The 23964-nt window shown below is 58.8% G+C and overlaps 1 protein-coding gene across 1 annotated transcript in view; it reads left to right on the top strand.

Moving 5' to 3' along the window:
* The window catches only part of MRC2 (mannose receptor C-type 2), a 28033-nt gene extending 4322 nt beyond the window's left edge, over positions 1-23711 (top strand). The window contains exons 2-30 of the mRNA XM_075775286.1: positions 6934-7332; positions 7639-7812; positions 8043-8207; positions 8387-8500; positions 9245-9388; positions 9946-10134; positions 11339-11493; positions 11762-11869; positions 14189-14304; positions 14465-14613; positions 14736-14953; positions 15199-15341; positions 15758-15860; positions 15975-16113; positions 16390-16425; positions 16803-16963; positions 17371-17438; positions 17673-17773; positions 17893-18038; positions 18364-18478; positions 18561-18724; positions 18940-19048; positions 19541-19779; positions 19866-20034; positions 20231-20380; positions 20662-20781; positions 21212-21391; positions 21791-21817; positions 22354-23711. Of these exons, the coding sequence (XP_075631401.1) occupies positions 6934-7332; positions 7639-7812; positions 8043-8207; positions 8387-8500; positions 9245-9388; positions 9946-10134; positions 11339-11493; positions 11762-11869; positions 14189-14304; positions 14465-14613; positions 14736-14953; positions 15199-15341; positions 15758-15860; positions 15975-16113; positions 16390-16425; positions 16803-16963; positions 17371-17438; positions 17673-17773; positions 17893-18038; positions 18364-18478; positions 18561-18724; positions 18940-19048; positions 19541-19779; positions 19866-20034; positions 20231-20380; positions 20662-20781; positions 21212-21391; positions 21791-21817; positions 22354-22574 (4322 nt within the window). The 3' untranslated portion in view covers positions 22575-23711. The remainder of the gene's footprint in view (positions 1-6933; positions 7333-7638; positions 7813-8042; positions 8208-8386; positions 8501-9244; positions 9389-9945; positions 10135-11338; positions 11494-11761; positions 11870-14188; positions 14305-14464; positions 14614-14735; positions 14954-15198; positions 15342-15757; positions 15861-15974; positions 16114-16389; positions 16426-16802; positions 16964-17370; positions 17439-17672; positions 17774-17892; positions 18039-18363; positions 18479-18560; positions 18725-18939; positions 19049-19540; positions 19780-19865; positions 20035-20230; positions 20381-20661; positions 20782-21211; positions 21392-21790; positions 21818-22353) is intronic.
* Positions 23712-23964: the final 253 nt, after the last annotated feature.

The following is a 23964-nucleotide window of genomic DNA, read 5'->3' as shown; positions in this document are numbered from 1 at the left end:
GCCCTTGAACATGGACATGAATTTGCTGGCCAGGGGTTTCTGCAGTGCTGGTGGGTGATGCTTCAGGGTGAGCAAATTGGCGACGGTCAGACAAGCCAGGGCCAGAGTAGTCCCCCTGGGACATGGCTGAGGCTGCCACTGCCAGGATTTTTTGTCTGAGTGAGAACACATGTGTGGGACAGGACATTCGTGGCGAGCCTGGCCACTGCACCCTGGCAGGGATGCTTTGGCACTCCCCGCTGTGCTCTTGGTTGGGTCTATTGTGCTCCTCCATCCCAGGCTGGAGCTCGTTCGATGGATGGCGCTGCCTTCCTCTCCCTGCATTCCTGGGGAGTCAGCAAACCTGAGATTTCCACCTCTGGATGTGTGCAGGGCTGGAGCCTGGAGTGGGTCTGGGGGAAATTTGGGGAAAATTTATATCCTTCCACCCTTTGCTGGGTACCAGAGGGCAGATGGTGGGGCTCCCGGCTCCCTTGTCCCCTGCCAAGGCTGTGGATGAGTCACTTGAGCTGCCCACAGGCAAGCATCCCCCATGGAATGCATTTATTTGTCTGCATCCCGGGCAGGGTGCAGGGAGGACGGACTTCTTAATGTCTGTGGAGAGGCTGAAATGCGGTATGTGGACCCCATCCAAAATCTTTACAAGGCAGCAGAGAGTAGGCAGGGTGGTAGGTAGCCTTCATGGTCACGGCCAAGTAAGGAGCTTGTCTTGTACAGCTCCCACCGTATAAACAGCGGCTTCTCTCTGCACCATGAGGCGAGCCAAGAGGAGTTTCTTTGCTCCAAGTGCAGGTCCTGCTGCTTCACACCCTCAACCAGGCCATCAAGAGCTTCACTTTCTTCCCTGTAACAAGAGAGCTGCTCCTTATTCCATGAGGTTTATTTTTAAAAAAATTAAAAAAGCAACAAACCCCCCTCTTTTATTCTGGTACTTGGCTTGGACTGCCCGGAGGCACCTTCAGCCGAGTCTGGCCCCAGCTGAGCACCAGGGATGTGCTGGGCCAGGGCAAGCCTGTGGGATGTTGGGCACCATCCCTGTTTTGATGCAATCCACTATATTAGGAGCATCAGAGGTGACTGGGTTGGTGTTTGCCATTGGTTCTCGAGCAGATGGGAGCTGGTGCTCCCTCCTGAGCCAGAGGCTCGCGGTATGTCCTGGGGTTGCTGATACCATCTGCATTTCCCTCCTGTTTATTGGTGGTTTTTTTTTTTAATCTGAAGTTCTTCTTTAAGGGGTTGCATAGAGTTTATCGGTGCCCAAAAGCGGCTCGCAGGGGGAGGTAGAGCATCAATGCCCTCCCTGTGGGCTGGGGCTGCTCTCGTACCCCGTGATCAACGGCAGCAGAGGTGCTCCAGCTCTGCTGTCGGGAGCTCCCACGGGTACAGCTGCTGCTTTTCTTATCACCGGTTCCCCTTCCCAGCCCTTGGAGGGCTCCTTCCTTGGGCCAAAAGTTGCTGCTCTGTATGGCCTTGGCCATGAGTTTGCTCTTTTCCCCACTGAGACCTTGGGGATGGCATTAACCGTGCCTGGACTGACTGCTGGGGGTGTAGATGCCAGCGGTGGTAATGCTGGGCTTTGCTGGGAACTTCTTTCCAGGAAGGGGGTTTTGCAATATTTCATCCAACAATACAGAATTTAAGATGGAACGTGGGCATTTCTGTGCCCCTGCAGCATCCATCAGTGGAGCCATCCAGGCATAGTGCTGGGGCACAGCCCTGGGGTCCTGCACTCCCAAATGACACCAGAAGGTGAATTTTTGGGCCAGATCTCTCCCTGTCCCTGCAGTCCCCTCCCCTCTTGCAGGGCTGCGCAAGCTGAGCCCGTTGGGCTCAGTTTGTTGGGTGAAACCCTCCTGTGTTTGACGAGCAGTACTTTTTGGTTCTTTTTCTGTTGTTTTTTATTCCAGAGGGTTTTGCTTCTCTGCTGCTGATCTTCCCCCCCCCCCCCCCCCCCCCCCCCCCAAGCTTGGTGCATCCCCACCTTGTTTATTGTGAATGAGCTGCCACTTCCCGCAGCTTTTCTTCCACTGGTGGGTTTCAGAGCAGCTGCTCATCCTCAGGCAGCAATAATGGGCTGAAAACCTGGCAGTTTTGAGCAGGTGTCTTGGGGCTGCTGTGCCCTGTTTTCTAGTGAGTGAGAGCACATGAAACCAGGAGGTTCAGGCTAAAAGGAGGTTTCTTTATGCACCATCCAAGTGAAGGGTGCGTTTCTTGCTGCCAGATGTTACGGGTAAAACTTTTGCATGGGCCCCAAATCCAAATGAAGGTGTTCATTAGCAGGCTTGCTTTCCTTGCACGAGTGTCTGCAGCCCCTGAGGAGCTCCTGGGTCTTGGAGCCCTGATGGACCCCGATTTGCTGCTGCGGCTGGGGCACCATGCTGTGCTTTGAGGATTTGCTGCCTTTGCTGGGTGGGTTGGAGCAAACGACATCCATGGCTGTGTCTGCAGCACAGAAACCTTCAAGGAGGGGATTGTCCCTGTTGCTCTATGCATGCTCAGCCTCCTGCGCTAGTGGGCTTGGAGCTGTTTTTTTCGGGACACCCCATAAAAAGGGCAATCCTGAGTTAGAGCACCAGGCAGGGGCACCTTCACCAGGGCAGCTGCAGGACGGGGCTGAGCCCCAGCGCAGCCCCAGAGTTGCTGTGAAGGGCTCTGCCGTCAACTGGGTGCCGTGATGAGCCTCATAGAGGAGCCAGGGCGGTGGCAGGGGATGCGGGCACCGAGACGGAGTGGCACTGCCATGCTCAGGCCAGCGTTCGCTTTGGGTGCAGTCAGATGAAATTGTGGCCAAAGCTCTGGAGCTGCTCCAGCCTGGGATAACTGGGATTGGGGTCCAGCTGTAGCTTCAGTCCTCTCTTAAATTTGCTCCCTGCATTTGTTGCTGGTGGGAGGGTGACAAATGCAACAGAGCAGGGGTGCTCTGGGTGTCCTGGTGTGGGTGGCCAGGCTGGGATGCACTCAGGGCAGGGTGGTGCCATGGACACCATGCCATGCCGTATTGCTTTCCATGTCTACCATCACTGATGGCCACCTCTGTCCCCTGGAGCCTCCCCATCCCCGTTGCCTCTCTCATCCGGTGCTGCCCACGTTCCCCAAAATTGTAGGTTGCAAAGCTTCCCTTATTTGCTGTGGGTTGGTAAAGCTGTTGTGGGAAGGGTTGAGCTGAGTTCCCTTCGGTTCAGCCTTTCTGCTGGCTAAAAACTTGCTTTTTTTAATTAAAGGAAAAAGAGAACCTGGAGCCAGGCACAGGGTGTAAAAACTCCCTTGAGGGCTGCCCCAGAGGATCAGAGCTTCTCCAGCTCTGCGGCGTTCAGCTGCTGGTGCCAAGGCCAATTTCTCCCACTGTGCCAGAGTGCGAGCATCCTGGTATTTCCCATGTAGGGGGAGGAGGAGCAGGACATGATGGAACAGAGCTGCTCTGAGCTGGCCCTGCTCGAAAGATGTGGGATGCAGGAGGGAGAGGCACAGGGTGTGCAGGCAGCTCCTCTTTGGGGCAGGGAGGAGGAGCTGCCATTTTTTGCCATGGTTGGGTTTCCGTAGCCGAAGGGCAGTTGGGAAGTTCTGCCAGTGGGGTTTCAAGTCCACAAGTAGGTGCAAAAAAAACCCGAGGACCATCTCTGAAAGTAGTCACCCGTAACTGTGCCGTGGCTGCGGGGGACAGTGTAGGAGAGGGGGCCCTGGAAGGGACGGGGACATTCCCGATCCCGCTGGGATGCTCCTCTGGAGCTGCCTCTGCAATGGTTGGTTCTACTCTCTGTGATACCAGGTTGGCAGAAGGGAATCATTGATATAAACTGGTCCCATTCCACCCAACTCCGCATCCATCCCATTCGTCAGCAGCCGGGTGGGAGCGGGGAAGAGTGCACTCCGGCTCTTGGTTTTGGTGCTGAGCGTGGTTGGTTGAGCTGGAGCCGGCCACAGCCAGGCTGGTGCTTGGCGGCACAGTGCCTGCAGCCAGCGTCAGCTGGGAGATGGTTGGGAAGAACCTGGATTCAGCAGATGTAAGGGGTGCCACGCAAAAAAAGACCGGTGGTCTCCTGGGGAGCCGTTTCCTCCGTAGGTGACAAAGCCCATTGGGCTCGGCCGTGCTGGGGGCTGGGGTTGGGGAGGCTGAAAGCTCCTTTCAGTGCATCAGGGGCTGGAACAAGTGCTGCTGCCAATGTCATGGACACCGAGGGGGGTCAAGTCAGCCCTGAATTCCCTGTAAATAAGTGAAAGAAAAAAGCATATTTTGGGTGAAGCACAGCACGTGCCTTTGCTGACGCATGTTGAGCTCGTGTTGGTCATAATCCCCCCCGCCCGCTACAGCCTCGCCAGAAGCAGGTCCCCACCGTTGGTGCACAGTGGTTTCTGCAAGGGGAGAAGATGGAAGGGCTGGGGAGGTGTGAGGGCTGAGCCGGTGCTAAAGCTTTCCCGTTCCACCAGGGCTCAGCAGGGACTGGGGGGGGCACATTTGGTGCTGCCTTCTGCCTGCTTCAGGCAAAGGGGCTGTGGGCTGAGCTGTCTGTGGGGGCAGCCCAAACCCCTTAGCCTATAATTTTCTACCTCCAGCTCTTCTCTTTTTAGAGTAAAATGATATTTTGTGCTTTTCCAGCCCTGGGACTGCTCCCTCCAGTCTGGACAGCTTCCTCTGAGCATCGTGCCGCTGCGTGGCTGCTGTCAAGCATTGCCCTTGGATGGTGCTGCACAGCCCCGATGCAGCACTGAGCACCCTGACACTGGCTCCTGGAGCTGGCTTCAGGGCTTTTCCAATGCGCTATTAATTTTTTTTTTGCAAAGCCAGGTTAGCAGATAATCAGAGAAGAGTGTCCGTTGCTGCCCATGGCCGTGGCAGTGCTAGCGGTAGAGCAGCTTTTTCTATTCCTAGTACCAAAAGGACAGTGTTTGGCTCCTTGCAAAGCAGTGTGGCATCAGCCTGTGTCCCAGGGAGGCCTCATCCTGCCCAAGCGTTGGTATGCGGGTCCAGTGGGTCACAGCACTGATGCTGCATCTCCCCAGAAGTGCTTAAAGACACACACACACACCCCCCCCCCCATGTCCCCAGTGCTGTTGGTGGGTTGCACCACTCCTCGCTGCGTGCAGGAAGGGGAGCATGATGGGCTGGGTGATGCCATGGATGATGCTGGCACGCTGAGATGGGTGTTTGGTGGAGGGGATGAGCTGGTCTCCTGATGTCCAGGTCAGGATCAAGCCAGCTCCACTTGGTGAAACACCAGCACCAGTTTAAGGGACCTGAGCTTCAGCCAACCAGAATCGGCCCTGTCTGGATTTTTGCTTATTTTCTCGCTTGCCATGATTTGAAAAATACGTTCCCAGAAATTAAATGTTTCTTCTTCCAGTTGTTGCCTTTTTCTATTGCACGTGCACAGAGTCTGCTCTCTGGAGATCGCCACGTGAACGAGCTTCGCTTTTCTTTATTTGAGGTCATCACTGATGTCCTCTTGGCTGGGGAACAGGCCTTTTACATCATTTCTTTTCTGGAGCTGCATCGATGCTGAAGTTCTGAAATAAAACGAGGTTGTCTCTTCCTCCATTTCTTTTTTCCTTTCAGACACAAGTCAGGAAAGTTTGCTGAGCCGAGATGTTTGTTGCTCAAATGTGCCGGAGCTGCCTGTTACAACATAGCTGGGGCAGGGTGAGGTTGCAGGGGAATAGGAAATGAAAACCTTTTCAGCTCAAAAAATTCATACAATGGCAAAAAACCAAAGCAAACCAAAGCTAAATATAGCGGGGCCCGTGAGTTTGCTTTGACTTCTGGTGGATGCTTGCAGTGGGGAAAAAAAAAAAAAGGGTTGCTTTTAAAACAAAAAAAAATCCCTGACAAAAGTTGTCTTGTTGATGTGCTGCTTTGGGCAGCTTTTTTGCTGGAGTGTTGGGGCAAGAAACGGCTGTGCGGAGCCCTGAGGGTGGCTTTTTAGCTTAGAAAGATGCTTTTGGAGAAATAAAGTAACTTTTAAAAATGATATGTCAGCTGGAGCAGCGTGTCCCAGTGTAATGTCCTGGCTTTACTGGTTTATACAGGTTTTGAGATGGATTCATGTCCTGCGGTGGCCCTCAGTGATGCTGGGGGTCAGGGAATTGCCGTGGGGATGCAGGGTTGGGCGGTCGCAGTGGGCAGGACCGTGGTACGTGCATTGAGCCGGCGTTGAGATCAGCCTTTCTCCCCTCCGCAGCTGCGCTAGCGCTTTATCTGCTGGCAGCGATTCCCCTTACTCTCCTCCCGCCTCCCAACGCCTGCGCTGGGATTTCAGAGAGTCCCAACACGACGTTTCGTATTTGCTGGGGCTATGCCCGTGAGAGCCGCGGCTGCGTGCAAGCGTTTTCCATCACGCCTGTTCACACGATGGAAGACCTTCCTCTGAAGTTCTTGTTTGCTCCGCAGTTTTTTTAACAGGTCCCCAAATACACATAAAAATGACGGATACGCTCTCCATTTCCCTGCTCTGTTTTTCTCCACCTGGAGCAGATGGCTGGTGCTGAAGCCGTTGGCGTGGGCTCCTCCGGCAGAGCACTCCTTGCAATGCCTTGGGATGCTGCGGCCGGGTATTGCGAGGGGAACTCAATTTTAAATGGCGCTGATGATGCTGTTGGAACGGGCGAGCTCTTTGTCCCGGTTCCGATGCTGAAAAGCCACTTGCTTGTGCTTCACGGGGGTGCGACAAGGCTTCAGCTGGCTCCGGGTGCAAACACCCGTCCATATCACCCTGCCTGGAGCCCATCACCCTGAGGACAGGCATCGGCGCAAACCCTGGGGTTATATCTGCAGACGAGCAGTGGTCCCTGGCGTGCCGGGTGCTATGCACAGGGAGGCACCCCAAAACTTGCTGTGCCTAGAAAGGGGGCCAGGATGCTCTGGCAGGGCTGGGGGCAATGTGTGGCACAATGCTGAACCCCCAGCAATGCTCTAAGCCTTTCCTCTTGCTTTTTCCCCAGACTCCAAAGTCTTCCTCATCTACAACACGGGCGTGCAGGGCTGTCTGGAGACGAAGGACTCTCTGGTGAGACTTGCCAAGGGCTGCAACACCAGCACCCCAGCCCAGCAGTGGAAATGGGTCTCACGAAATCGCCTCTTCAACGTGGGGGCCATGCAGTGCCTAGGAGTGTCATGGCACGGGGCCAATGCCACGGCAGGGCAGCACCCCTTGGCCACCTACGAGTGCGACCGTGAGTCTGTCAACATGCGCTGGAGCTGCCGTGGCCTCGGGGAGCAGCTCTCGCAGCATCTTGGTGCCCGCCCAGGCAATTCCTCCCTGGACAGGGGGGACCAGGCGCGCGGCTCGCAGTGGAGGACGTACGGCACCGAGGAGGATCTGTGCTCCGTGCCATACTCTGGTAATGCCTTCTTGGGTGTTAGTATTATCCTGTAACCCAAACCAGCCCCAAAACGTGAAGCCATGGTGCTGCAGCAAGTATTATCCTGTAACCCAAACCAGCCCCAAAACGTGAAGCCATGGTGCTGCAGCAATCGGGTCCTACCCGGGGAGCTCAGCTGCAAAACCAGGCAGGATTGGGGCAATGGGGATCAGCCCCAGGGAGCAGGCAGCCCCTGCACTAGCCAACCTGCACCCCTCAGCCCAAACCTCCCTCCAGCCCCCCCTGCAGACACAGCCTCATGCAAGGGCCTCTCTTTCTCCGCAGAGATTTACACCATCCAAGGCAACTCCCATGGGAAGCCGTGCACCATCCCCTTCAAGTATGACAACCAGTGGTTTCATGAGTGCACCAGCACAGGGCGGGAGGACGGCCATCTCTGGTGTGCCACCACCCAGGACTACGGCAAGGATGAGCGATGGGGCTTCTGCCCCATAAAGAGTAAGTGGGGGGGAGCATCCCGCAGGGAAAAGCAGAAACCCCATGTTCATCCCTCCTGGGGGTTTTCCTGCCTCTCCCTTTCCCTCCTGGCTCATCCCTCCTCCCATGAGTAGCCTGCAATGCCAGAGCAGCCCCACTGGCTTCTCGTTACCTGGCTTTTGGAGGCTGTTGGGGTTTTTTGGAGCCATGGATGGGGCTGCATTGGGTGCTCACTGTGCTCATCCCCATAGGCAACGACTGCGAGACCTTTTGGGACAAGGACCACCTCACCAACAGCTGCTACCAGTTCAATTTCCAGTCGACGCTGTCATGGCGGGAGGCCTGGAATAGCTGCGAGCAGCAAGGGGCCAACCTGCTCAGCATCACCGAGATCCATGAACAGACCTATATCAACGGTGAGACGATGGCAGCCTGGCTGCGCACCCACCCTCCTCACGTGGGGCAGAGCTGGTGGTACTGTGGCCATTGCCGATGCCAGGTTTCTCTGCTTGCCCTGGGTGGTTGGTTTGGGGATGGTGACAGGCGGGGGGTTGAGCTGGGGGAACTGATCCTGCGCCTCTGGATGTGGTCCCAGGGCTGCTGACAGGGTACAGCTCCACGCTCTGGATTGGGCTCAACGACCTGGACATCAATGGAGGCTGGCAGTGGTCAGACAACTCGCCCCTCAAGTACCTCAACTGGGAGAGCGGTGAGCTGGAGGCGGTTATAGTGGTGATGGGGGAGGCCATGGAACAGTCTGCGACCACTGGAGATGGCCCCATGGCAGGGGAGGTGGCCCGGGCTGCTGTGAGGTGTCCCCTCACTGCCTGGGGATGAAGAACCCTGTGGGGCTGCAGAGCAGCCTGGGACATCCATAGAGCTGGAGGGAGGACACAGGACGCTGGAGAGGGAATTGTCCCTCTGCAAACCCTCAGCTGCTTTGGGGATAACCTGGGTTGAGCACCCTTGGTTGGAGGGTCATTGCATCCCAGCTCAATACTACAGTGTGGCTGAGGCATGGTCTCCAACTGCAGACACCCATCTCTAACCCTGGGGTGCTCAAGGGGCAGAAGGACCTGTTGCAAGGGTGCTCTGGTGCCCAATGCTGTCACCCAGTGGCACTCCAGGAGGAGGTTTGGGGACAGACTGGAACAGTTCAGGTCTGGTACCATGTCTCCCCCCAGCTGCCATCCAATGTTTGTAGGTAAAATAATGATGGTCCAAGTCCTTGTGGATCAAGGCACAATAAATAATCCCGGGCACGCGGGGTCACGTCTTCATCATGCAAAGCAACAAAATAAATAGATCTTTACTGGTGTTGGAGCAGGGAGAGCTGCACCCTGCTGGTGCTGGCCCTCACACGGTGCCCTGCCTGCGTGAGCAGTGTCACTGGCTCTGTCCCAGCCCCACCAGCCCCCTCATCAGCATGTCTCGCCCTCACCCCACTTTCTAGACCAGCCAGACAACCCCAGTGAGGAGAACTGCGGGGTGATCCGCACTGAGTCATCCGGGGGATGGCAGAACCGCGACTGCGGCATCGCCCTCCCCTACGTCTGCAAGAAGAAGCCCAATGCCACCGCCGACCCCTTCCTGACGGGTGAGAAGTGGGGATGAGTAGCACCGGGAATGGGTAGTCCTGTATCCTGGCCAGGCATCCTCCTGTCCCATCCTGGCCAGCGGATGCTGTCTAAGTGCCGGAGCAGCCCGTGGAGATGCTCCTGGTGTCCCCACCTTGCTGGTGTGCTGGGTGTGCAGAGCAGCGATGGAGCTCCCAGGAGGTGCCTAGATTTGGAAAAAGTCCTCCGCAAGGAGCATCCCCTGAGAAGTGCTTGGTGCAACTACAGGTTGGGCAATAGAGGAGGAATCAAGAGGAGCGGGAGGTTCCCCATGGTCCCCGGAGGACAGGGTGCTCTCCGCTCTGCTGGGCTCTGCTGTCACTCCTTTGCAAACAAAAGGAATTTGTTTTGTCCGCAGAGCTCTAAAGCCACCGCTGCCCACACATTGCCATTGCATGTTACATTTTGGCCGTAGCTTTCCCACTGTTGCTTTGGCTTGGTCTCCTGAGCACCCAGTGGGTCCCTGCCCATGATCTCTCGCTGCCAAGAGGGTTGGAGAGCCGGGCAGGAGCCCTCAGGCTGCCTTGTGTCCTGCTAGACTCGTGGTCGGAGGTGAAGGTGGACTGCGAGCCCAGCTGGCAGCCCTTCCAGTCCAACTGCTACCGTCTGGTGGGAGAGAAGAAGAGCTGGCAGGAGGCGAAGAAGACCTGCCTGCGGAGCGGGGGGGACCTGGTCAGCATCCACACCCTCTCCGAGCTGGAGTTTGTCACCAAGCAGATCAAGCAAGGTAAGGGGGAGCTAGCTGTATCCGCAGCACCCTTCCCGTGCAATTTTGGGGTGTATGGAAAGGTCACTTCTGTGTGATGGAGACTGCAAAGTTGAATTTTAGTTTGTGGCTGTGAAGGGAGTGGAGACCCCAGGCTGGGAGGTGGTGTGTTGCTTGGAGGAACCTGTGCTCCGGGCACATCCTCCATCCAGCAAATGTAAAAGCCGTTCTTGGGAGCCTGCGGTACTGGGCAAGAAAATATGCAGCTGCAGCTGGGAATGGCACTAGTCCCATTGGTTAATTTAGAAAAGGATGGGGGAAAAAAAAGTCGTGGCCTTGCTGGAGGAGCATGCATTTCTTACTGCTAAGTCTGCCTGAAACTTAAGTGTCCCCTGCAGCAGGTCAAGTGAAGGGGGAACTCCTGCCTATGGTGTCCCAGGTTTCTTTTTCCTATTCTAGGTTCAACCAGATGTAACTGTCTGGGTTGAAGTTTCCCACGTTGGGATGTGTCAGAGCTGAGATGGTACTTGGGAAGTTTCAGCCTGAGCAATCGTGCATGGTGGCACAGGGGAGCACCCATGCCACCGTCCTCCGGACCCCGCTTGTGCCACCCCTCATTAGGGTCATCCTCAGCTCAGGTTTTGCTGTTCCCACACAAATGCAGCCCCTCCAGCCAAATGATGCGCTCCTGCGAGCCCGCAGTGGAAGAGCCTTGGCAGCAAAAGCTGCCACGGGGACATTTGGGGACCCAGACTTCAGCAGGGACCAGGGAAGGGCCGGGGGCTACAGGGACTTAATGCTGAGGGAGACAGGAGCTGTAGGAGGGTGGAGGAAGGAGAGGGACATGCCGGCGGTCCCAGGCTGGGAGCAGATGAGGATGGGAGGGAATGGTTGAAAACCAGTAGCTCGCTGGACCTGAGCCCACAAGTCCGGACTTTTATCATTCTGCTGCTGCCAGCACCTCTCTGAAAACTGCTGGCAAATGTTGCTGCGTTTTCCCCTCTGTGGGTCTGTCCTTGTGGGCAGAAGCTGCCCTGCCCTGCCCTGCCCTGCCTGCTGGCATGGCTGGGGTTAGAGGCTGAGCCCTGCAGCACCTCCAAGGGGTTTTGGCAGATGGTTTGCAGAGCTCGGTCTCGTCGTGGAGGCTCATGTCACCGGCGAGGTCTCTGCAGGGTTTCAGCCAGGCCAGAGGGAGTTTCACTCCCTGATCCTCCTGTCTTGGCAGATGTGGAGGAGCTCTGGATTGGCCTAAATGACCTCAAGCTGCAGATGAACTTTGAGTGGTCAGATGGGACACCTGTGAGGTTCACCTACTGGCACCCCTTCGAGCCCAACAACTTCCGCGACAGCCTGGAAGACTGTGTGACTATCTGGGGACCGGTGAGAGCCTGGGGCAAGGGATTCATCCTGCACGCCTGCAGAGAGCACTGCAGCATCCTCAGGGCTGGGGAAGGGACCTTGGGGAGCATCTCTGGCTGGGGTTGAACCTGGCTAATCCCAGCTGTTGGGATAGGAGGGATCCAGCAGAGCATCCTTGGGGATTTGGTGTAGGGAAGGAAAGTTTGTGGACCCAACATGGAGGTGGCTGGGCTGGGGAATTCCTGGGCTGTTGGCTGGGCTCAAACCTGCTCTTCTTCACCCTGTGCAGGAAGGGAGGTGGAACGACAGCCCGTGCAACCAGACCCTGCCGTCCATCTGCAAAAAGCCCGGTCGGGTGAGCCAAGAGAAGGATGAGGATGACCACGGGTGCCGAAAGGTGAGGTGGCTCTGGCTGCTCCACATCTCTGCCTGATGCTTGGGTCTTTGGGGTCCCAGGGGACCTCTCCCCAAAATGATTTCAGGGAGCCCCAGTGAGCAGCACCAGAGCTGCAGGTCTGTGCCTGGGGGCTGCTGAGCCCCTCACTTCTGTGGTTGCATGAGACTGCGGGAAGAAACTGGGATGGAACACGTCTCCATCGTCCAAGATCCTCCCCCTTGGGCTGGCTGGGTTGCCAGCAGGGATGTTCTTTTTTTTTCCCCTTGCCTCACTCCGTGCCAAAACCCAGCAGCAAAGCTGCTCCGTGCAGGAGCCCCGCAGGACGGATGTAACTGTTGGCCCTGTGATGGCAGGCTGCGTTCTCTGTGCAGGATACGGGCGTTTTGGGGACATAGCCACCAAACTGGTGGATTCTCACCTGGACCATGCTCTGCCTCAGTTTCCCCAGCTGTCAAGCAGGGCTGAGGCCGCCCCATTTCCACACTTGCTGGGAAGTTGCTTTTGTGCCTCTTTGCAAAGTCTTCGAGCAGCAACCCTGGCATCGCCGCCTCCCTTGAATGTCTCCCAGAGTTTCAAAGCAAGCCAGCGCGCACTCGCGCTCGGACTAGCAAGCAGCCCCTCCAGGCTAGCTCCCGGAGGTGCTGCTGGGCTCCTCCCCGGTCTTTACCCTGTCTCAGCAGAGACAAATTCCAGCAGCCGCTTGGCTCTGCAAGCATTTGGGGGGAGCGCAGCAGCTGGGTGAGCTGGCACACCAGGCCAGGCTCGGGGGGGCTACCAGCTGGAGTCAGAGGAGCCCCGGTGCTGGCGGGTGCTGGGGACGAGGCGTTCAGTGGCAATGTGCCACCACCCATCCTGCTTGTCTCTGCAGTAGTCCTGAGGCCTTGTAGGATGTCCCCATGCAGATTTAACCCCCTCCTGTCTCTCCAGCCACAGTCTTACCCTGGTCCTGGGTGCCCAGCAGAGATGTGCACTCGCTGGAAACAAACTGGGAGTGATAAATGAACCAAGGAAAGGCCTTTTCCCATCCTTCCTCCTCCTCTGCATCCTCAATGGGGCCATTTGCTGCTTGGATGCAGAGGAGGTGGCATCTTGCTCGGAGGATCAACTCCAGTCCTTTCCAGCCACTGTGCTATTTTTTCTTGGTGGCTTTGCTGCTTTTTCTCCCTCTCTCCAAAACCCCTGTATTTTTGGAACAGCCTTGAAGGAAGCAATGAGGGATGGAGGTTTGAGCAATGGGGAAGGCAGAGCCAGAGAGGAATGCAGGGGCACACCGGGATTGGGAGCTGGAGTCAGCAGTTGGGGTTGACGGTCCCATCCTGGCCCCTTTTTGGATCACAGGGGCTTGCTGTGGTGCTCAGTGCATGGGAGAGCACCCATACGATTTTAGTGATGCTGAGGCCCAAGGCTGGCTGGGGACCCCTCTGAGGACATCGGGGACATGCACTGTCCTATGCAGGGCCCCTTTCCTGGCTGCTCAGGGGCATCTGCGCTGTTCCTGGTGGGACCCAGCCAATGGGTCCGTACCTGGGTTTGCTAACTTTGGGGAAAGGCTGCAGGAGCAGGAACTTGGGGAAAAAAAAAAAAAGTGGGATTTGGGGTCATTTTCCTCTTGGTCTCCCAAAGCTGCTTTCCTACTTCCTTCCCCACCCTGCTGCTGATGCTGCAGATAGCACATGTCCCCCACTGCCCTTCCGATGCCCAGGGCACCCAGACGTAAAATCCCGGTGATGCTGCTTCTTGTACCAGGAGGGTCTCTGAGCCTGGGACCACTTGCCTCCCTGGCTGAGCCCCTTCACCTTTCCCACCCCGGCTTGCTCTTCCATCACGTGCATGTCCCCTCTCGCAGATGATTCCCGGGGCCACTGCCAGCGCCGGGGCCACCCCACTCCCTGCTCTGGCATAAAACAGGCGCTATTGTGTCTCCAGCCCCGGAGAGGCTCCAACATCAACATGGTGAGGGATTAAAGCAGGCTGCGGTGGGACTCGCTCTGGATTCAGCCCCGCGGCATATAGAGAAGGATTGTGTTCCTGTCCCCAGGCCCTGGCCAGGGCTGGACGTTGGCAGGGATAGCCATTTCCCCAGCTTTGAAGCTGCCTGGGTGTTTGTTTTCCTTGCAGCCATGTGCTCTGGGGCCAGGGGCTTGTTAGAGCTCAAAGCTGAACAGGGTCAAGCCAGGGTGGCCGGGGGCAGGAGACCTCCCAGGAGAAGGCAGAGGTGGTGGCAGGGGATGTGGGACATTGCTTTCCCCTCACCCCCCGCCCCCCTGGGGTCCCTCCTGGGATGAGTGGTAGCAGACATCCCCTGTCACCTGTGCCCAGGGCTGGAAGTGGCACAGCCCCTCCTGCTTCTGGCTGGGCGAGGACCGTGTGCCCTACAGTGACGCCCGTAAGATGTGCTCCGACTACGGCTCCACGCTGGTCACCATCACTAACAGGTCAGTGCCACACCAGTGGTGGTGGGTTTGCCCCAAAATGAGCCCCCACAAGGGGGGGGGGATGGGATGCAAGAGTCGGGCTTTGCATGCATGGGCTGGAGCATCGTGGGCTGCTCAGCACCTCAGATCGCAGCATCGCCTGCTCTCGCCACCCCTCCAGGTTTGAGCAGGCCTATGTCAGCAGCCTCATCTACGGCTGGGATGGGGAGTATTTTTGGACAGCACTGCAGGACATCAATGAGACAGGCGCTTTCCGCTGGCTGAGCGGTGACGAGGTCATGTACACCCACTGGAACCGCGACCAGCCCGGTAAGGGGGCGGCCGTGGGTGGGATGGGGATGTCCCCTCCCTGCGGTGTAGGTGCTGGCTCGGCCACCCAGCACAGTCCGACCCTAAGGCTGGCATCCTCCCCACTCCCATGGGTGCTCCAGGTTACAACAAGGGTGGCTGCGTGGCCCTGGCCACCGGCAGCTCAGTGGGGCTGTGGGAGGTGAAGAACTGCAGCACCTTCAAGGCCAAGTACATCTGCCGGCAGAACCTGGGCACCCCGGTCAACCCCGAGCTGCCCAGTCCCTACCCCACACCCAGCCTTGCCACCACCTGCCCCCCAGGATGGAGCTCCGATGCCAAGCTCCGTCACTGCTACAAGGTAATGGTTGCTAAGGGGGACTTGCCCTGGCCATTGTTGGGGCTGCATGTGTCTCCCCACTGGTGCAGGGAGGGGGTGAAGGAGCATGTTTTGGTGCTTGCAAAGGGCAGCCCAGACCCCGTGAGCCTGGTTCGGGCTGAGGGACGGCAGCATGTCTCAGGATGCTCCTGACTGCAGGGTAGGGATGATGCTCTGCTCCTCTCCTGATGCTGAGCCCTCTCCACTGCCGGTTTCTCCCTCCCCAGGTGTTCAACTTTGAAAAATTGCAAGAGAAGAAGACGTGGATTGCGGCTCAGGAGTTTTGCCGGGAGCTGGGAGCCCAGCTGCTCAGCCTGGGCAGTTACGAGGAGGAGCATTTCGTCGCCAACACCCTCAACAAGATTTTCGGGTGAGAGGCTGGCTGTACCAGCGCGTATCCCACTGTGCAAGAGAGCTTGGCACAAGCTCACACCTCTCCCCGTGCTCTGGCATGTGTGGATGAGACATGGATGTGCAAAGTGTGAATGTGTGTGCAGAAAGTGCATCGGTTGGTGTGGCTGCACCAAGGAGAGGATACAGGAGAAGTGCAGGAAATTCAGCGTAAATTGGGGATGGAGCTTGGTTTTAAAACTGCTTTAGCCCTGAGCCAGTGTGCACCAAGGTGCCTGTTATCCAAGCTTCTGCCTTTGGGTGTTGTGGGGACAGCAGGCTGCAAAACCAAACAAAAAAATCACCAGATTATAAATATGTTCTTGTATATAAATATAAAAAGCTCTGTTTTGGTGTGTGGGAGGTGTTCTCACTCTTCCCTCTGGCTCCCTGCAGGGAGTCGGAGCCGGAACTCCACGAGCAGCACTGGTTCTGGATCGGCCTGAACCGGCGGGACCCCGCAGGGGACAGGAGCTGGAGGTGGAGCGACGGGCTGGGGGTGAGTTCGAGGGGATTGCGGCGATATGAATCCCGTTGGTATTGGGGGTGCAGCAGGCGGCAAATCCAGTGCAGGTGGAAATGCCCAACACCGCCTGTCTCTCTCAACCCCCAGTTTTTCTACCACAACTTTGACCGCAGTAACTACGATGATGATGACATCCGGACCTGCGTGGTGCTGGACCTGGCCTCCCTGCAGTGGATGCCAATGCAGTGCGAAGCCCAGCTGGACTGGATCTGCAAACTACCTAAAGGTACCGGTGAAGAGACCCCCCAAACCCTTCAGCTTTGAATAACCTGGCAGAGGATGGGCTCTGGGATGCTGGAGCAGGTACAGGGGGACCCTCTCACCTCCCTTCTGAACGTTGTAATTTATGGGAGGATGAGTCCTAATTCAGGGGACAGGAGAGGTACTGCCAGTCCCGGGAGGAATTGAGAGGGCATCTTGCCCTTGGAGCCTGCGGGCAAGCATCAGCAGGAGCATCCCAGCCCCGCGTCCTGCTGACAGCCTCTCCTTGCCCTTTTGCCAGGGGCCGATGTGAAGGAGCCGGAGATCACGACCCAAGGTGTGTTGGCTGCGGCCATGTGTCTGTCCGGTGTAGACCATCCTCCCTGGGCATCTGCCACCCCGTCGCATGCACAAGCGAAGTGTGGTTTCTGCGGGGTGTCCCTGCAGCATTACCCAGAAGAGGATGGATCCTGTGTAGGGTTGTAGGAGCCCAGGCATCCTGCTGCCCTTTGCTGCACGGCATGGCTGCAGGGGCTCCCTGCAGGGACCAGGCAGGATCAGGCCCCTCGGCTGGATGTTGACCCTTTCCATACAGGAGAGGGGCAAAAGCAAAGCAGCCCAACCCCTTGGGGCCTGAGGGACGGGGTGCCGGGTGCCGGTGGCTTCAGTGGGGGGTGACACAGCCACAATGTGACACTGGATCCCTGCCCGCAGGCAGCAAAGAGTGGTTGAAGTACCAGGAGGCTGAGTACAAGTTCTTCGAGCACCACTCAACATGGGTGCAGGCTCAGCGCATCTGCAGCTGGTTCCAGGCGGAACTGGTGTCGGTGCATGGCGAGGCTGAGCTGCGCTTCCTGGGCCAGAACCTGAAGAAGGTACTGGTGGGACGGGGACTTCCCTGGGTGCTGATGGGCTCCACTGCCTCCCTGGGCTGCTCCCCTCCCTGGCTTCTTCCATCCTGTGCCAGAGGGACATTATTTGGGGACATACGGGCTGTGCTGGGGTCAAGAAGGGTGTTGTATGGTCGCGATAGGTCTTGGTGCGGGTTTGGGGCTCAGCAAGGTGATGCTTTTTGCCACGGTGCAAGCTGCAGGGGGGCTGCCCGTCCCCGTGCCCATGGTGGCCATGGCTGTCCCCAGGGACACCCAGTCCCTGCAGGGCCCATGGTGGCCATGGCTGTCCCTAGGGACACCCAGTCCCTGCAGGGCCCATGGTGGCCATGGCTGTCCCCAGGGACACCCAGTCCCTGCAGGGCACTAGCATGTTCTCTCTGGGCATGCAGTTCTCCAGGGGCCAGGAGCAACACTGGTGGATCGGGCTGCACACCTACGAGAACGACGGGAGGTTCAAGTAAGTCTGAGACCAAGCCACCACGTCCCTGCACATCCCCATGCCACCATCCCCAGCCCACAGAGCACCGCAGCTCAGTGCCTGCATCTTGCAGGGGGCACCCTGCGGTGCTGGGATGGAGGTTCCTCACCCAAGAGAGGGCAGTGGTGGGGCATACTCCTGGTTAGGGCGTGCAGCTGGTCCCATTTGCCAAGTCCCTGCTCAGCCTCGTGCTCCTGCTGGTTCCTTTCCCAGGTGGTCTGACGGGTCCCTCCTCAACTTCATCTCCTGGGCACCAGGCAAGCCCCGGCCCATCAACAAGGACAAGAAGTGTGTGTACATGACGGCTAGCAGAGGTGAGGGGCCGGATGGGGCTGCGCTGGGGCTCCTGGGGCGCCGGGGGCCACAGGCTGAGCAGAGCCCTCCCTACCCCAGTGCTGTGAGGAGGTCATGCCCAGCTTGTCTCTCCCTGCAGAGGACTGGGGTGACCAGAAGTGCCTAACAGCACTGCCCTACATCTGCAAGCGGAGCAATGGGACGGCCGCGAAGCCTTCCCTCCCTCCGCTGCCCGCTCCTGTGAGCGGAGGCTGTCCCCATGGCTGGTTTCCCTTCCTCAGCAAGGTACAGCAGGATGGAGAGGGGACAACCACCTCCTGGGCTTCCACCGGTCCCACCAAAGTGGAGAGGGGATGGCTGAGAAATGGCAGGGTGGAGAGAGACGCATGCGTGTGTTTCAGGGGAAATGCTGGAGGGTGCATGCACAGGGATGCCGGGAGAGAGGTGCGCTGTGGGGTTGGGGGGCTGGCAGGCATGAGGGTGCAAAGGGGAGAAGGACCATTGGAGTTGAATGGGGCTGCAGAGGGTGGGTGAGTGGGGAGGGTGCAGGGCTCAGGGTTGGGGGGGGGAGCTGCACACCCTGGACCATCCTGTGCCTCTGCCCGTGCAGTGTTTCAGCTTCAATGGCCGCGACAAAGCTGAGATAGTGAAGTGGCCAGAGGCGAAGCAGGCGTGTGAGAGCCAGGGCGCCGTCCTGGCCACCATCGCCAGCCCCCTGGAGCAGGGTAGGCCCCCCCTGCCCCCCCAGGCCCCGCTGGCTGGGGACCTGCAGGGGGTGGTCCTCAGCACCTCTCCCATCACTTGTAGCTTTCATCACATCCATGCTGCCCAATATCTCCTTTGACCTCTGGATTGGCCTCCATGACGCCCAGAGGGAGTTCCAGTGGGTGGAGGGCGAGCCGCTGCGGCACGTGAGCTGGGCGCCCGGCGAGCCCTCAGGCTGCGGCGCCTCCAGCCCCCGCGACAAGCCGGTGAGTGAGACTCCTCTGAGGCATCCGCCATCCCCCTGGGAAGGTCTCAGCCTCGTGTCCCGCCATGAGGATGGAAGGTTTTAGTGTGCTGGGGTGGCTCTCCAAAGGCAGAGCAGGAACTGGCCCGGTGGGGTGGTGTCCCTGGGGTGGAGGTGTCCCTGGGGGTTGGATGACAATGGTAAGGGCAGTGCTGACCTCGCGCCTTGGCTGTGCAGACCAACTGCGTGGTGGTGTGGCATGGCTCGCCCCCCCACTTCACGGGGCGCTGGGATGACCGGAGCTGCCTGGAGGAGAAGCACGGCTACATCTGCCAGCGGAGCATAGGTAGTTCGGGGTGGGGGGGACAACCCCAATCTCTGCTCACTGAGGACCTGCCACCACCACCCCAGTGCCTCATGCTGTGGGGGGCTGTGGCCAGGGAGCTTGGGGCGATGGACTCAGCCTGGGGGGAGCTCAGGGTGCTGGGGGAGCTTGGGGACATGGACTTTACTTGGGAGGCGAGTCCGTGGACCCAGCAGTTTGTGGGGCACCCCCAAACCTGTGCACACTAGCCTGGCTCTGCATGTCCCATGGGGATGTGCATCCTGATGGACAGCCGCAAGATGGGGATGGCACCAGGGTGTCACTGCTTGTCACCAGTGGGGATGTGGCCTCTCTGCCCTCCCCGGTTGCACCAGGATGTCCCCAGGTGCCAATGCCCTATGCACAGTGCTGCCAGGGGCACCCCAGCTTGGGGAGGGGTGGACAAGGGAGTGACCCCCCTGGGATGCCGGAGTGTCCTCCGTGCCCTCTGACCGTGTCTCTTTGCTCCCCCAGACCCGTCCCTGAGCCCCGCGCGGACGCCGTACCCTCCCTCGCCCACTGGCACCCTCTTTTACCACAACAGCACTTACCGCATCCTGCAGAAACCCCTTAGGTGGCACGAGGCGCTGCTGCTCTGCGAAACCCTCAACGCCACCCTGGCCACCATCCCCGACCCCTACAGCCAGGCTTTCCTCACTCAGGCCATCAGCAGCCTGCGGGCTCCGCTCTGGATCGGGTTGGCTAACAATGAGGTGAGGAAAGGGGGCAAGCACCTGGGGCTGGGATCCCTCAGGGGGTTGTGGAAGGCCCCCAGCTTCTTCTCCCCTTGGTTCTCCAGGGAGGCCGGAGCTACTCATGGCTGACGGAGGAGAACCTCTTCTACACCAACTGGCAGGACGGGGAGCCGCAGCAGGTTGCTGGCTGCTCCTACATGGACATGGATGGTAGCTGGCGCACGGCCAGCTGTGACACCAAGCTGCAGGGGGGCATCTGCCAGCTCCAAGCAGGTGCTGGCCAGGGGGACGTGGGGGCTTGGCGTGGGGCGGACCAGGTGGGAAGCGACCAAGGGTTGGAGATGGCATCCCCCCAGGGAACTTCTGGAGCTATGTGTGCATCCCTGTGGGGCTGGGTGCCCCAAGGTGCTGTGGGAGCCCACCGCCCTGTGCCCCCCCACCCACCCCCAATACATCATGTGCTCCCCAGGTGCCCCTCGCACACACAAGTGGAGCTACAGCGGCAGTTGCCCCAAGTCGCTGGAGGACTCATCCTGGATCCCCTTCCGGGACTACTGCTACACCTTCCACATGGAGATCACCCTGGGGCAGAAAGATGCCATGAGGAGATGCCAGAAAGGTACAGGGGGGCTGTGGTGGCTGGAGAGGGGGGACGTGCCCTTGGAAATGGAAGAGAATGGGGTCCCCAGGATGCCTGTGGGTGCATGAATGGGACCCCTGTCCCTGTGCCCATGTCCAGCCTTGGTCAGCCATCGTCTCCTCCTTGCTGTTATGTGTTGGGGTTCCCCAACTCCCACGTGGTTTGTGCATGGTTCCTCAGCTTTGTCCTTTCAGGCACTGCTGCTCCAGAGCTCCATCCTCCGAGCTCTGGGATCTTCCCTGACACTCTTTCCTCTGCAGTTGGTGGTACAGTGTTGTCCATCCAGGATGAGATGGAAAATGTCTTCGTGTGGGAGCATCTCCAGGCGTACGAGGGCCCATCGAAGGGTGCCTGGCTGGGCATGACCTTCAACCCCAAAGGTACAAAGGAAGGAACAAGGTTTTATCCCCTTTAGGCAATACTGTGGATTCACACCATGTCTGCAGTGAGCAGAGGACACCCTTGTTGGTGGCACCAGTGTGGGGGGCTCATGCCATGGTGTGACCAGGAGCCTCATTGCCTCAGGCTATGCTGGACGTGCCATGTGTGTTCTCCTCTTGCTTGGTGGGCTGGAAGTGGTGGCTTTCAAGCCCAGATCCTCTTCTAAGGCGCTGAAGCCTGCAGGTTCAGGAAGGTGCCCTGCAGCTCCTGGTCGTCCTCATTCCTCCATCACACCTCCCATCTCCTTATCTCCCTGTCGCCCTATCACACCTCCCCATCACCCCATCACCCCTCCCCGTGCTTTCTGAACTGCGGCAAAGATGGAGCATCCCCTTCAGCTTCTCCAGACCTAATTCTTGCATTTCCCAGGTGGCACCTTGGTTTGGCATGACAACACTGCTGTGAACTACTCCAACTGGGGCCAGCATGACACGGGGCCCAGCATGCTCAGCCAGAACAGCTGCTACTGGATCCAGAGCAGCAATGGCGTGTGGCGCCTGGGCTCCTGCACCAATGTCACTATGGGGGTCATCTGCAAGATCCCCCGAGGTAGGGGTCCCCCTGCTCCCTGAGGCGCCGGGCTTGATATGGGGTGAGCTGGGGGGCCGGGCAGGGTGCTGCAGGGCAGAGCTCTGTCCTGCTGGCAGCACTGGCCACGTGTGTTGGGCAATTCCAGTGTAAGGGGATAGCCGGGGCTGGTGCTGGGGTCTGCAGGCCCCCACTGGGCTCAGCGGAGCTTGGGTGGACTGTGCATCTCTCAGCGTCTGGGTCAGCACCTCGGGCAGGATGAGGCTGGTGGGGTGGTGGTGGAGCAGAACCAGAGGACCCCTGCAGCTGCGCATCACCCAGCATCTGTGCCGAGAGCAGCAGAGGATGCAGGGCCGGTGGTGCTGGGAAGAGGGAAGGGTGCCGTGGCCATGTACTCATCTGTCTGTGTTGCCATTGCAGTGGAGGAGAGCAGCTTTTCCAGGGCAGGTGAGTGGCACCGACAGCCTGGGCACAGCACCAGGACCAGGAACGGGCGCTGGGGGGGGCATGCTACAGCCCAGCTTGTAGTAAAAACCGGATAAATGGTGTTTGTGGGTGGGAAATCCCATTTCCAGGTGGCTTTACCCCTGGGTTAGGACTCCTCAGCAGCAGGAGCTATCCCTCCATGGAGGAGTGTGTCCAGCCATCCCCTTGCTGGGCTCTCCTGCCCTTGCCCACGCTGCCTGGCCAGGCTGGGGGATGGACAACACATATGCTGGTGGGATACCAAAGATCCATCCCTGGTGGCTGCCTGATGTTCACACACATCAGGAGTGACCCAGAGAGGCTGCCCGTCCCCAGGAGCTCTGCCACGGGCAGACTGTGCCCCAAAACCAAAGCAGACTCCAGTCCTGTCCCTTTCTGACCCGTCCTGCCTGAGACCCCCTGTCCGGCTGGAGCCCCACCAGCTGGAGCCCCTCTTGCGGGTTGAGACAGGGGGAGATGGCAAGCTGCCTTTCACCGGCCTTTTCTCCTCCCTGCAGCTCTGCCAGAGAACACAACGGCAATCGCGGTGGTGGTGCTGTCAACACTGGCGCTGTGTGCTGTGCTGGGCGTCGCCATCTACCTGTACAAGCGTCGGCGGAGCGCGGAGCGGGGCGCCTTCGAGAGTGCCCGCTACAGCCGCACCACCTCCAACCCCAGTGAATCTGCTGAGAAGAACATCCTGGTGTCGGACATGGAGATGAACGAGCAGCAAGACTAACGGCAGGGGGGATGCTGGGGACGGGGACCTGGGGAGGGGGGGAGGACGGAGAGCATCACACGCTATCCCCATGGCGCACGGGGCAGGGGCGGCAGCAGGACCGTTGCAGCAGAGCAGGGAGAGGGGATGGGGTTGGGGTCTGGCCAGGTGGGTGAGTGGAAGGGAGCTGGGGTCCCTCCTGCCCCGTGGGTCACTGCTGCCACCCCTGGGCTTGTCCCCAGCTGCCAGGAGTTCGCCTGCAGCAGCCATGGAGGCAGGTTCAGGGCTAAAAAGGTTAGAGGAAAGTTGCCCCCCCCCCCCTCCAGTTCAAGAGCTTTCCGGCAGCGTGAACAGGCTCCAAAACACCTTCCCCTTGGGAGAAGGAAAAAACAGGCGTTCAGGGCCCTGCGGAAGGCTCGTTCCTCCCAGGAACTGAGCTGGTGTCCAAGAAGACATTCTCCTGGGCAAGAGGTCTCTAAAGCCAATCTACCTCCCCTCCACGCACAGCGGTGAGGGCCCTGCCAGCCCCCCCGTCCCTGCCACCGTGCCGCTCCTCTCCCCCTCCTTGGCCTCATCCCCCACCTCCAGCAGAAAGCAGCGGAGACACTGTCACAGCAATCTGAGCGTGGAGCCCCCCAGCATCAGCGATGGGATCCCCTCTCCTCCCTGGTACATCCCTAGGGCTGCATCCAGCCCCGGCGAGGCTGCGACTGTTCCCCCTGGGCTAGCAGCCAGAACCTGCCCTGCTTTCTGCTACTTTGGTGTCTGTCCCCCGTCAAATAACTGCGCAGGATAGCACCAGAGCAAACCGCTGGCCAGCCCCTCCCCGGCAGGAGCATCCTGGGCACCCAGGCTCCATGGGAGGAGCTGGGTGTCGCGGCACAAGGCACTGCTGGAGAGCCGGGGCCACCCTCTGTCCCTTGCCGAGCAGGGACGGCGGGGGGCTGGGGTCGCTTGCTGCTGGTTGCCTTGTTTGGGCCAGAAAGACAAGCGTCAGGGCTGTAGGGTGGGAAGCGATTTGGAAGCTTTGGTGGTTACTTTGAAAGTCCGGTGGTTGGTTTGGTTTGGTTTGGTTTGGTTTGGTTTTTTTAAGGAAACGATAGCTTTTTTTGCTATACTGTATTGAGTGCGTGCTGAATATATACGTTCTTTCACACAGCTGGCTGGGGTGTTTGTGGTTGCCTGTTTCATGTGTAGGGTGTAGCAGAGGGGGAGGAAAGTGGTGCAGTGCTAAGCCTCTGCCTGGCTTTAGAGCTGTGCAGGAAGGAGCGGGGGTGCCCCGGGGCTGAGCCGTCCTCCTCCATCAGCTGCCTCTGCAGCAGCGTCCACGGTGCCCGGGTCAGGACGAAGGATGCCTGGACACAGCAAGAGATGTTTGGTCCCCGAGGGGGGTTCCCTGCTGGGAGTGGGA

This window comes from Balearica regulorum, chromosome 24, assembly GCF_011004875.1.
Source record: "Balearica regulorum gibbericeps isolate bBalReg1 chromosome 24, bBalReg1.pri, whole genome shotgun sequence".
Lineage (NCBI taxonomy): Eukaryota > Metazoa > Chordata > Aves > Gruiformes > Gruidae > Balearica > Balearica regulorum.
Note: the sequence above shows the minus strand (reverse complement) of the source record. Positions and strands in the feature narration are given on the sequence as shown.